Below are 13258 nucleotides of genomic sequence, written 5' to 3'. Positions count from 1 at the left end.
AAATGCATGATACTTCGAGAGGTATTTTTACCTGAAAATACATGATACTTCGAGAGGTATTATGCCCTAAAAATACATGATACTTCGAGAGGTATTTTTACCTGAAAATGCATGATACTTCGAGAGGTATTTTTACCTGAAAATACATGATACTTCGAGAGGTATTATGCCCTAAAAATACATGATATTTCGAGAGGTATTTTGACCTGAAAATAGATGATACTTCGAGAGGTATTTTTACCTGAAAATACATGATCTAAGAAGTGATTGATAGACAGTTGGTATTCAGCAGTAATAAAAGTATGCCTTATTTTACTTTGAAGAACTACTAAAATGTTGATTTTATCACAGCATAGGCAGCAGCTTTATAGAGATGAGATAAAACAAATTTAATATACACAAAAACTGTAATATTTTATTAAAGTAAAGTAATGTGAATAAATTATGGTTAATAAGTGATAAGCAGTAATGGCAGTCACTACCATCATGGGACTTTTATTCATTGTTGTATTCTGTGTTATTACATTTACATTTACGTCATTTAGCAGACGCTCTTATCCAGAGTGACATACAAATTGGTGCATTGACCTATGATACCCAGTGGAACAACCACTTTACAATAGTACATCTATATCTTTTTTTTTTTAGAAGGATTACTTTCAGGTGTCTCCGGAAGGTGGTGATTGACTCCGCTGACCCACATAATACATACTGTAGTGCATTAAATGTTTACAAAAATTGTTTAATGAAATCAAAAATCGTGATTATTTTTTAAATAATCGAACCGACCTCAAAAAGCACTCATCACTACTTAGCATGGATTGTGAATAATCACCATGACAACATAACTTCACCTGGTCGCTGAGCGTGCATTGCTCGGTGCAGATGTCTGTGATGAGGTTGCGGGCCTGTTTAGCCATTTCATCCAGAAACATGTTGCACAGGGACAGGCTTCGGTCGCCTATGTGGTGCCTCTGTAGGAAGGGAAGAAAATGTTGTTAGCTTGCGGAAAGCTACACCATATATACAAAAGTATGTGGACACCCCTTCAAATTTGCGGATTTGGCTATTTCAGCCACACCCGTCGCTGACAGGTGTATAAAATCAGGCACACAGCCATGCAATCTCCATAGACAAAGATTGGCAGGATAATGGCCTTACTGAAGAGCTCAGTGACTTTCAATGTGGCACCGTCATAGGATGCCACCTTTCCAACAAGTCAGTTTGTCCGATTTCTGCCCTGCTAGAGCTGGTCAACACTCACTACAGTTCCAAACTGCCTCTGGAAGTAACGTCAGCACAAGAACTGCTCGTCGGGAGCTTCATGAAATGGGTTTCCATGGCCAAGCAGCCACACACAAGCCTAAGATCACCATGCGCAATGCCAAGCGTTGGCTGGAGTGGTATAAAGCTCACCACCATTGGACTCTGGAGCAGTGGAAACATGTTCTCTGCAGTGAGGAATCACACTTCACCATCTGGCAGTCCAATGGTCAAATCTGGGTTTGGTGGATGCCAGGAGAACACTACCTGCCTGAATGCATAGTGCAAACCTTAACGTTTGGTGGATGAGGAATAATGGTCTGGGGCTGTTTTTCATGGTTTGGGCTAGGCCCCTTAGTTCCAGTGAATGGAAATCTTAATGCCACAGCATACAATGACATTCTAATGCTCTTGTGGCTGAATGGAAGGAAGTTCCCACAGTAATGTTCCAAGAAGAGTGGAGGCTGTTATAGCAGCAAAGGTGGGACAAACTACATATTAATGCCCATGATTTTGGAATGAGATGTTCGACGAGCAGGTGTCCACATACTTTTGGTCATGTAGTGTATATAGGAGATTGGCTGGTGGTTGCGCAGTGGATGGTTTGGTGAATGGCTGTTTGTTAGCCTGGTCCCAGATCTAATTCCTTTAGTAGATGTCATTGCCAAACAGATCTAGAACCAGCTATTTGTAGGTAGAGATGGTCTGAGTGAACCTGTCATTCATAGGTAGCCAACCCTTAACATTCCCCACTGACCAAACAGTATACACTGCCACACTAAAACCGGTCACACACAGTCCCCACACACAACTCTGGTCAAACAGTGCACACACCCTCTAAGTTGCGAGAAAAGTCTATCTGATGCTAAGACTGACCTTTGACTGAAGTTTTGTGATCTTAGTTTTGTTCCAAATGGCACCCTATTCCCTATATAGTGCACTACGTTTGACCAGGGCCCATAGGGATCTGGTGAAACGTAATGCACTATATAGGGAATAGGGTGCCATTTGGGAAGCAGCCCTTTTACTGTTACTATAAACTGCTGTAAAAAGTTTTCTGTGCAAGATGGAAATATTCTTGGAAACATTTAGAGCTTTTCCAACATAAATAACTTTTGCAGCTGTCCAAAGCTGTGCGGAATGGACATAGGAAGAGGAACATTTTGAAGACATGCTGAGAGAGGGAGTTTTGTGTTTGAATAAGTGAAATCCAAGCCTTCTATGTCTCAATAAATCTCTTTTATTTCTCTAAGTGCACTCAGACAGCTCTTAAGCAAAAGGCTCTCCCTTGACCACTTTGCTCGGCCACATGAGAACGCCCATTGTGCCACTTATTGTGCCACCTATTTCAGTACCGTTTTTCAACCAATTAGGAGTGAAAATATGTCTTATTTACCAAACTAAATGGATATTAGAGGCTACATGTTTGTTAGGAACAAACACTTCATGATATGTGCCTGGCGTATTTCAACAGAGAGGGAAACAGAAATCTGTTGTGGAGCTTGTGTGTGCTGAGGGCTGAGAGTAGCTAGTAGATGCACCAGTGTATGGTTCAATTCCAGATTTAATAAATCATGCTTTTCAGCCCTCTGCTTCTCGGTACACATCCGGGTAAATTGACCACAGCTCTGAACGGTTCGTTCTGCGACATTCCACAACCCACAAAACTTTGCTGTGACTTTCCTGATTCTCTGTATGACTCCACCCTGCTGCTCTGGTCACATGCCCTAACAGCATGGAAGGAAACACAGGTTATGTCACAAATGGCACCCTATTCCCTATGTAGTGCAATACTTTTGACCAGAACCCATAGGGGTCTGGTCAAAAGTTGTGTTCAAAAGTAGTGCACTGTATAGGGAACAGTGTTCCATTTGGGATGCAGAATGGGCCCTAGCAGCACTGAGACGGAGCTGATGGAGACAGACACACATGCAGCCTCCCTCCTCCCTCCCTCCAATCCCTTGGTGCAACACTGACATTATTCAGTGTGTGAGACATTCTGTGAAATGGCCTGCTTCTCTGAGACTAGCAGTCCCCATAAGAGCTAGAAAACTACTGCATGAGATGAAACTCCAAATGGAATAGGTTGCTACTGCACCAAGAGCTTAACCTAAGATTCCAGCTCTTGGAAAGAGATCAAGTCAAACTTATTAGTATACATACAAAACATTTTAAATCTTTACATTGCAAGTATAATACACAAACATGTCTGGGTTAATTTAATAAACATGTATTTTATGTATTAATTTACCCTTTATTTAAGTAGGAAAGACCCTTGAGTACCTTTTGACATTCAACTAGGAAAGAATCTTGAAAACGTATTTTGCAAGGCCGATCTGATCAATTGAATATATTAGTTATTTATGTTGAAAATAAGTTTGTTTCCTAAATGACTAGATTCCAGAGTGACCAGCCAGACCTTAGTGATGCTTACTGTGATGTTTCGTGATACGGTCGTTACATCATATCTCAATGGGACACTCACCTCCTCAGGACAGAGCTCATGAGTGCAGCTCATGAAGTGGGTACAGAGCAGAGGGAAGGAGATGGAGTGACGAGACTGGGAGGGCAGCTCCAAACACTGCTGGAACATCTTCTCAAACGCACGACTGTAAAAGCTATCAGAGGGGGGAGAGAGAGAGAGAGAGAGAGAGAGAGAGAAAGAGAGAGAGAGAGAGAGAGAGAGAGAGAGAGAAAGGGAACAGAGGAGAGAGAGAAAGGAAAGATATTAGGAGAGAGAGAGTAAATAGGGAAGAAAGGAAGGAAGAGAGGAAAGAACATGAGCTGCCAACTTCACCATATATCTCTGGTCCAATAATATCTAATCTGTCCAACCCTCTCATCTCCTGTCCTGTCTCCACCGAACATAACAAAGAAAAATAACATAACAAAACCCCTAACAGACAGTTAGTTACCATGGGGTTTTATAGGATGAGTGATGGCTATATAGCCTATTACCTTTTACTATGTTTTCCTTGAAAACAACTTTAACTGGATCCAATCTATTTGTATTGATGTTATGCATTTTCCTGTGTTGCAGTTTTTACTTGTGTGTGTATATTGGATGTGTTTTTCTTAGTATTTTACTGCTTCAATTAAACTACCCAACAATGATTCTTCATGTTTTTCTGAATTGGAGTCCCAAATGTAGAGCCCCTACCAGAAGATGGAGAGGCTATATGACCTATTAGTTTTTACTATGTTTTAAATGTCTGTGTAACTGTACTGAACATGGAGGTAAATGTAAATGTAGACCCTACCAGAATAAGCCCTGTGGAAAACTAGCTTCTTGTCCAGGGGGTGTACTTGTACATCAAGCTGCCTCAAGCTACGGAAACATGATAGATATATGCTTCTGCCCTCTGGGCTGTTCTGGCTCGTTTATTTACCAGAATATGGAGAGATCAGATGTCTCCACCAGCATCTCCACCAGGGAATCCACCATCTTGGTGTGGAATATAATGGTATTCATCATCTTGCCCAACTCACGGTGGTCTGCGATGCCCAGAGAAGCCTTGGACACACTGGTATAGGCCTAACCAAGGGGGAAACAAGGCTTTATTGGTATAGGCCTTACCAGGAGAACACTTTCTTTGGAGACACTATTAAGGTCGGCCCAGGGGAAAACAAAACGTATTAACCCTTAATGGCTCATCATTCTTTACTCATGTATGCCATGTTGTTTCCAGCTGAAGCGGCTTTATATCTACAGGACCAGTTAAAAAGTTTGGACATACCTACTCATTGAATGGTTTTTCTTTATTTTTACTATTTTCTACGTTGTAGAATAATAGTGAAAACATCAAAACTATGAAATAACACATATGGAATCATGTAGTAACCAAAAAAGGGTTAAACAAATAAAATATATATTTTATATTTGAGATTCTTCAAAGTAGCCACCCTTTGCCTTGATGACAGCTTTGCACACTCCTGGTATTCTCTCAACCAGCTTCATGAGGTAGTCATTGTTTGTATCATGTAGTTTTAAGTCTTCGGACGAATCATATTCCTATTATTAGCATTGCTTTCTCTCTTTCCCCAAAATTCCCCCTTTCCTAAGAATCAAATAAAAACCTGATCCGATTTCAATTTGGAAGTCAGTGGGAGTCTGGAAGGAAAAGTGTGGTTGGATGAGTTACCATGTCATTAACATCTAAGGAAAGATTTCTGGGAAGATGTCTGTTAACTTGATACTACTGACAATAGCCAAACAATACAATTTCCTCCCAAAGCATTTGGTATCAAACCAAGACAGTATGCAAAACAGATACTCTCTGCAGAGTTCAAGACATTGCTTTCTTTGATCGTGGAGATCGTTAAAAGGAAAACGGCCACAGTTCTGATGCCCTGAAGCAGCGATGCCATCAGCTATTTTAATGGAGACCAAAACTACGTCCCAAATGGCACCCTATTCATAGTGCACTACTTTTGACCAGAGCCCTATGGTGCACTATGTAGGGAATAGGGTGCCATTTGGGACACACACCAAGGGCAGTGAAACAGCTGCGTTACCAGGGCCTTAAAGAATCCAAGTCCAAAAATAAAGCGTGAAATCCATCAAATAAAAACACACACTTTTTGGAAAGAAGTGATTTCGAGCTACACAAGTGTGAGAAAATGCAGCGAGAGCGTTGACTCGAACATGTTCCACTGGTTCTCAACATCTCTAAAATGCCTGCCAACTAAAAGAACGTTCGATGCCAACCTGGTACCACAGCCACATAAAGACATTTAGCAGGTGCTAAACTCACACAACCACCCGTGGTTCAAATGTCTGAGAAAGGACAATAAATAGAAAAAGTAGACAAGAGGAAAACTTAAGTGTATTGATATTCAAGGCCTATTTTGAAACTTTAAAGTGCTGTTGCATGGTGGTCACAATGCCATAATCAGAACAGAAATAGAAAACAGCACTGTGGAGAAAGGAGACATGAAGAAAGACAGACGAGAGAGAAAAAAAAGGGTTAGGGTTTATCTTCTCTTCCCTCCATCCAGTCCAACTGTGTATCAACCAATGTATGCTAGTTGGAGTTAGATGACATGATGCAAGACTGTTAGATTCATATCACTAACATGACATCACTGTGGTAATGGCAGTTTGTGTTTCTCCTCCAACACGTTCACTTAATGGATCACACAAACAGCAAGAGTTTCCAAAGTAAAACTATGAAAGATTAATTTTTTTCTTGAAAATAATGAAAAGTACTTAACAGAAAGGAGACTGATATGGCTTATGACAAAGTCTGTCTGCCAGAGTGCTGTAACGGCTCACATGGCATGTGGGTTATGGAAGGAGAAGAGAGTACATGCGGTAGTACCTTTAGAAGAAGAGTGTTCTTGTGGAACAGACAGACTTAGGTTCTGATCCAAACATTAATCTTTCAGGGCTAAGAACTCTTGATAAATTAGGATTATTCACTGTCATAGTCTTACTTACAACCAGCTATTTTTAGGGATGATATCTGCACCTGAATATGTAGGCCTATACTGTATATATAGCTGTTCATACATTTGTCAGCTGTTCTTGTACAGGATGTTTAAATACTTCCTGAATTTTCTTTGTCCCTGGCAAACACCGAACCAAAGACGCATAGTGAATAAACCAACGCCCTGCTTCTTGTTATCTGAGCAGTTCTGTTTTTGCTCTCCTAGTGTACAATACGATAGGCTGTCTGTGAAGGGTGTAGAGCAGCCAGTAGAAAAACCATGAGACTTGAGAAAATAGTTGTTCAGCTGTGTTGGGAAAACAGTTCCCCATTCCACGCATGGAAGCTTTTCTCTTTTCCCCCTGCCTTCCCTGGCCTAATTTGCCGACTAAACTGAGAAACTTTTCCAAGTTGTAGCATTTCTTGCCGAGGCCCTGAGCTGAGATCAGACAACATCTTAGAGGGAACTGAGCGGGACGGCCATGGCAGAGCCTCTGTCCAAATGGCACCCTACTCCCTATGTAGTGCACTACTTTTGACCAGGGCCCATAGACCTACCCCATAGGGCCCTGGTCAAACGTATTGAACTATATAGGGAATAGGGTGCCATTTGGGACGCAACATGAAAATCCATCTGAGAGGAGGGCTGGGCCAATCGGACGGCGTTGGAACAACGAGTCGACCAACAGATCAGGGAGAGTGATGTGGGTCCCTGGCAGCAGGGGTGGTTGTGATGATCTCAGCAGAGTACTGAGTAGCCAAGCATGGTTGAGAGAGCGAGCGAGACAGGGATAGATGGGTTAAGGGATGGGTTAATAGGCGAGCAACAATTCTTAAACAAACACAGCTTCAAAGAAGAATATTTATTGTCATTAATTCCAAATAGTTTTTAAGAAATTGAATGGGGCCCAGAATCTATCCTCCTATTTCCATAATACATTTTCTCTGAAATGCATGAAAAATGTATTTTTAATCACTTCAAATAACATGCACATGAATGAAAAAATAAAAATGTCTTTATGATGGTTAGACATTTGTCACTAATGACAGACAGAGCGTACTCCTCCTCCTTTCAGTATTTCAGGCCATATCTTCTCCATTACTAGTCTGTTAAATTCATTCATGTGTGGGTTATGTGGTTGACATAGAGATAGGAGAAGCGAGCACAAGAGGAGTGAAGGTTCCTCTTGTGGAACAGACAGGTTTAGGTTCTGATCCTTACATGAAGAACTCCACCTCGATAAATAAGGACTACTCAGTGCCATTCATACAACCATACTACTTTTAGGGATGACAGCAGCACCTGAATATGTAGGCCTATACTGTATATATAGCTGTTCATACATTTGTCAGCTGTTCTTGTACAGGCTGTTTAAATACTTCCTGAATTTGCTTTGTCCCTGGCAAACACCGAACCAAAGACGCATAGTGAATAAACCAACGTCCTGCTTCTTGTTATCTGAGCAGTTCTGTATTTGCTATCCTAGTGTACAATACGATAGGCTGTCTGTGAAGGGTGTAGAGCAGCAGTCAGAGGGCCTGTATCACAAAGCATTAGAGTAAGAGTGCTGATCCAGGATCAGATCCCCCCTCTTATTCATTACGATCTAAAATACAAAACTGATCCGATATCAGCACTCCTACTCTGAATACAAGATCTGAGCCTGTATTCACAGAGAATGACCTGAGCCCCTATCCACAAAGCATCTCATAGTAGGAGTGCTGATATAGGATCATTTTTGCCTTTTAGATCATAGTAAATAAGATCATATGAACAGATCCTAGATCAGCACTCCTACTATGAGATGCTTTGTGGATAGGGGCTCAGGTCATTCTCTGATCTATAGATAGGCAACAGTGTGACAGGAGTAGGGTAGCATGCTAAACACTGTTCCCTTATTACTGTCCCAGAGTGCTAATTATGGCTGATGAGACGGAGGGGAACCTGGTCTACTGTATCTCCCGGAGGTTCCCCCCCTTCCCCAACACACACAATGGGCTACAGCACAGCACAGCACAGCACAGCACAGCACAGCACAGCACAGCACAGCACAGCACAGCACAGCACAGCACAGCACAGCACAGCAGCCTATAGATAGGAAACAGGAGTAGGCTGACAGGAATAGGGTTGCATGCTAAACACTGCCCCCTCATTACTGGGCCAGAGTGCTAATTATGGCTGATTATGACACACACAGTGCTAATTACAACACACACACCTAGCAGTGGCCTCAAAGCCCAGACATGGGTTCAAATAATATTTGATATCCTTCCAAATACTTTAAGCCTTTGCTCTAGCCTGCCAGGATTGCCAGATGGGCTGGGCTTGACACTTTTCAGACCATTCTATTGGTTCCATTGAGCTTGCCTGGTGCAATGGAACCAATAGAATAGTCTCAAAAGTGTCAAAACCAGTCCAGTATTGTGAAAGGATTCTGAATACTCTTTGAACCCAGGTCTGCCTCACACCCACAAAGCTTGTCTCATTTTCCTGATGGCGTCTTACCTGCAATCTGAACCAGTCCAACCTCATGCCCCTGAAATCAAACACGTCCCCGTCTTCCACTGTAACACCGACAGAGACAATTCACTCAGATATGGGATCACCATGACACAGGAGGACACAGGAGGGAGGGGAGCGGGCGGAGAGGTGGAGAGTGGCTCAGGCTCCTACTCTGCCCACCATCTGCCCTCCCTCCTTTCATCTGTCCATCACTCAGCCATTACCAAAACAACACCTGTCTACACAGACAAAGGCTTTTAGTGCTTAAGGCTAATATAGATACATAAAAACAACTAAGCGTGATTAATTAGACATTTTATAAACTGGAATATTTACTGTACCGCAACAGAATAAATTGAATTGTGTTATAGGTCGGGTCAACATAAAAACAACTACGGTGCATTGGCCAATACAAGTAGACGTTTTCTAAACCGGAACATATACAGCAAAAAGATGGAATGAACTCTTTTAGGTTGGATCAACAACATGAGTCTAAATGAGAAACTGTATATATTTATGTTATTTCTGTAATATGAGTGGCAGGCCGTGTTAGGTTGAATACCTTGTTTGACGCTGAGGGACGTCATGGTATTGACGAAGGAGGACATGATGATGGACTCATCCTCAGGACAGACGGACAGATTCTAGAGGAGAGCAGAGGAAAGCCTCAGACACTGTTTACAGTAGAATGCTATGAGGGGATTAACTGAGCAAATACAAGAGGGTTTTACATTGCATATCAGAGAGCGAGATATGGCCAAGCAAAGAATAACATCAACAAAATACTTGGTCTCCATCTAGTGGTCAGCTCTGCTTTTCCCCTTCAAAATATCAACCTGCATATGGGTCTTTCTATAAATAAATGGGCCAATGCGTGACATCAGGGTCAAAATCTCTAAATGGCTTGATATACATTTAAATATGATTTTCAAGGTAGCTTCATATGTGTAGTTAGAGGGATAAAAGTCTAGGTAGGCACAATGAGACCATACAGTAACTCTACCTTTACATGTCATTCAAAATGTACCAAGAAACATGGACACCACATGTTTCTTTGTCATGCCTAGCCGCCAGGCATTTTTTGTGCTCAAGTCAATTTCGCTATCATTTATAGCCATGCTAAACATTCCTGAAGAATGAAAAAAATAAACAACAGCATTTCTATATGTTTTAATAGGTGACATAATAATTTAATACAATAATATAATACAGTGGGTATTGTCAACAAAATCATTGACAATAATAATAACCAATAATGCAATCATTATAATCAGTAAACACTTCAAGCCTTTGTGTGTGTGTGTGTGTGTGTGTGTGTGTGTGTGTGTGTGTGTGTGTGTGTGTGTGTGTGTGTGTGTGTGAGAGTCTGTGTCTAAAAACTAGCCGTCAAATTCTTGCTTCCTCTGTCCTTATTTCCTCCAATCCTTGCCTCTCCTTGAAAGTGCATTGTAGCCTGAGGAGAGGAACCTTCACTCATCTCCCCAATGTGCTTTAAGAGGGAGGTGAGGAATGGGGGAAACAACGGCAGAATCTCAATTGCATTTCCTTGATCCCTCAAGTCCTGTCTCCTCGCCTCCTTCTCAAAACCCTTTGGATAAGAAGGTGACAGTGGAAGGACCTCTGACATTCTCATCCAATGGGTTTTAAGAAGGAGACGAGGAGAGGATGCGACAAATCAAGGAAATGCAATTGAGATTCTCCCAAGGACATAGGAATCAAGTATTTGAAAGCTATTAAAGCCCACATGCAGTCTTTGTAATTGTATTTTTAAATCATCACGGTATAACTAATAAATCACTGTGTGTTTTTATTTAATGAAAATAATGCAGAAATACAGTGCCTTCGGAAAGAATTCAGACCCCTTGACTTTTTCCACATTTTGTTACGTTACAGCCTTATTCTAAAATGGATTCAATATTATTTTCCCCTCAGCAATTTACACATAATACCGCATATTGACAAAGCAAAAACTGTTTTTTAGAAATTTGTGCAAATTTGTAACCGACCGGATTGTTTCGGTCTTATGTAGCAACATTTGAAATTGTGTTTTTTTACATTGGATAAAAGTAGAGACTCAGAGCTAGAAAATAGTATATCATAGACTACAGTTGAGGAACAATAGTAAAGTAATTCTGCTTGTAACCGCAAGCAGAACTGCTTGTAACCGCACACGAAAATGGCCCTTGAATGTTTTGGTACCTACTGGAGAGCTCTTCTCTGTCTACACCCATTCAGAATCATTCACACGCTCTTAAGATTTAGCCCCATCCATCTCTTTAAGGATTCACATGTGAGAATATGTACTAAATGCTCTGGGCGTTCATAAACTCAGAGCATTGTCAGATTGTCCGTTCATAAATTTAGAGCGTTTCACTCTCGGAGTGAAGACTGGACGCTCTGGCCGAGGAGTAGCGTTGTTCTGAGCATTCTGACCTAAAAACAGCAGTCAAGCACCAATGCTAATTGGCTAACATTGGCTAGCATGCTAGCTACTTCCAGGCACAAATGAGCGAATAGCTCACTCTGACCATTTTACTCACCCTAGCAGAGCTGGTTAAGCTGATTTTATGTTATCCAGAGCGTTGGTGACTGCAACTGTGCAGCTGGCAAAACATTTATTAGGCTTTTTTTCCAACGTTTACTGACACTGGCCATATTCAACGGGTGTTGAGCGTTCGTAAATTCATCAGTTATTCTGTGCTCTGGCACACTCAGATGAGAGTGCTCTAAAATCGGAGTAGATAGCCAGAGCGAATTTACCAGCTACATCTATCGATAGGTGTCGCAGTGAAATCATAAACATTCTATTTAAATAGTAACTTGCATAGTGGAGTCTTTTGCTTAGGCATGTAGCTAGCAAGCTAAACAATGAACCATAATACCAACTCATACATTACTACCCTGCATGAATCTGCAGGTAGCTAACCAACCAGGTTCAATGTTAGCTGGCTAACATTAGGCTATAACTAGCAATGCAAATGGCTCTGAGATACAAATATTACTACACAGATCATACACGTAACGTTAGCTAGCTAGCTAACAGTACACTTTAACTTGAAATTAAAATGACTTTGACAAAGTTAGAAACGTGTAATATCTGAAAATGTAGCTAGCTAGACTCTCTTACCCGAATAAATGGATGGCCATCACTAGCACAGAGAGGCTGCTGCCTATATACACAGACTTAAGATCATTGGCCACTTTAATAAATGGAACACTAGTCACTTTAATATTGTCTATTCTACTGTATCTTAGTCTATGCCGCTCTGACATTGCTCTTCAATATATTGATATATTTCTAACTCCATTCCTTACTTAGATTTGTATTGGGTATACGTTGGGTATACGTTGTGAAATTGTTAGATATTACTTGTTAGATATGGCTGCACTGTCGGAACTAGAAGCACAAGCATTTCGCTACACCCGCAATAACATCTACGTGTACATACTACCTCAAATCAGCCTGACTAACCGGTGTCTGTATGTAGCCTCGCTACTTTTATAGCCTCGCTACTGTATATAGCCTGTCTTTTTACTGTTGTTTTATTTCTTTACCTACCTATTGTTCACCAAATACCTTTTTTGCACTATTGGTTAGAGCCTGTAAGCAAGCATTTCACTGTAAGGTCTACACCTGTTGTATTCAGCGCACGTGACAAATAAACTTTGATTTGATAAACACGTGTATGTGACCAATACAATTTGATTTGGATGCTTCGCCCTCTCTGTCACGGATGCCATGCTAGCCCTTAGATTGAAGATGTAATGTTTTATACAACAGCCTTCTGTCTATTCTCTTTTAGACTCCGTCTGCATATTTGCAATCAAACGCCAGGATTTCCTCCATCTCCTTAGCTATCATACTCGAATTCCACTGATTTCAAAACTCGGTCCTCCAGAAAGTGGAGAGCAACACTTACGCAGTTCTACTACATGATATATTTCAAAAAAGCTGCGTTAGAAAGGATTACCTACACATACTGACCAGCTCATGTTATACATAGAAGCATGATACATGGCAGACCAATCCGAACTCATCTCTCGGCATTATCTCAGCCAATCA

General features: G+C 41.2%; 1 protein-coding gene across 7 annotated transcripts in view; it reads right to left on the bottom strand.

Annotated features, from left to right (window-relative positions):
- The window catches only part of LOC106586470 (nck-associated protein 1), a 63383-nt gene that overhangs the window by 18421 nt on the left and 31704 nt on the right, over positions 1 to 13258 (bottom strand). For 4 of the 7 annotated variants that reach the window (XM_014173818.2, XM_045707898.1, XM_045707899.1 and 1 more), the window contains 5 exons: positions 9759 to 9839; positions 9199 to 9267; positions 4653 to 4798; positions 3749 to 3881; positions 855 to 974 (listed from right to left, as the gene is read on the bottom strand). In XM_014173818.2, the coding sequence (XP_014029293.1) occupies positions 855 to 974; positions 3749 to 3881; positions 4653 to 4798; positions 9199 to 9267; positions 9759 to 9839 (549 nt within the window). Of the gene's footprint in view, positions 1 to 854; positions 975 to 3748; positions 3882 to 4652; positions 4799 to 9198; positions 9268 to 9757; positions 9840 to 13258 lie in introns of all 7 variants that reach the window. The other 3 variants (XM_014173819.2, XM_014173820.2, XM_014173821.2) reach the window with 1 other exon arrangement.

This window comes from Salmo salar, chromosome ssa25 (genome assembly GCF_905237065.1).
Source record: "Salmo salar chromosome ssa25, Ssal_v3.1, whole genome shotgun sequence".
Lineage (NCBI taxonomy): Eukaryota > Metazoa > Chordata > Actinopteri > Salmoniformes > Salmonidae > Salmo > Salmo salar.
The sequence above is the reverse complement of the archived record's forward strand: the minus strand, read 5'-3'. Positions and strand labels throughout refer to the sequence as shown.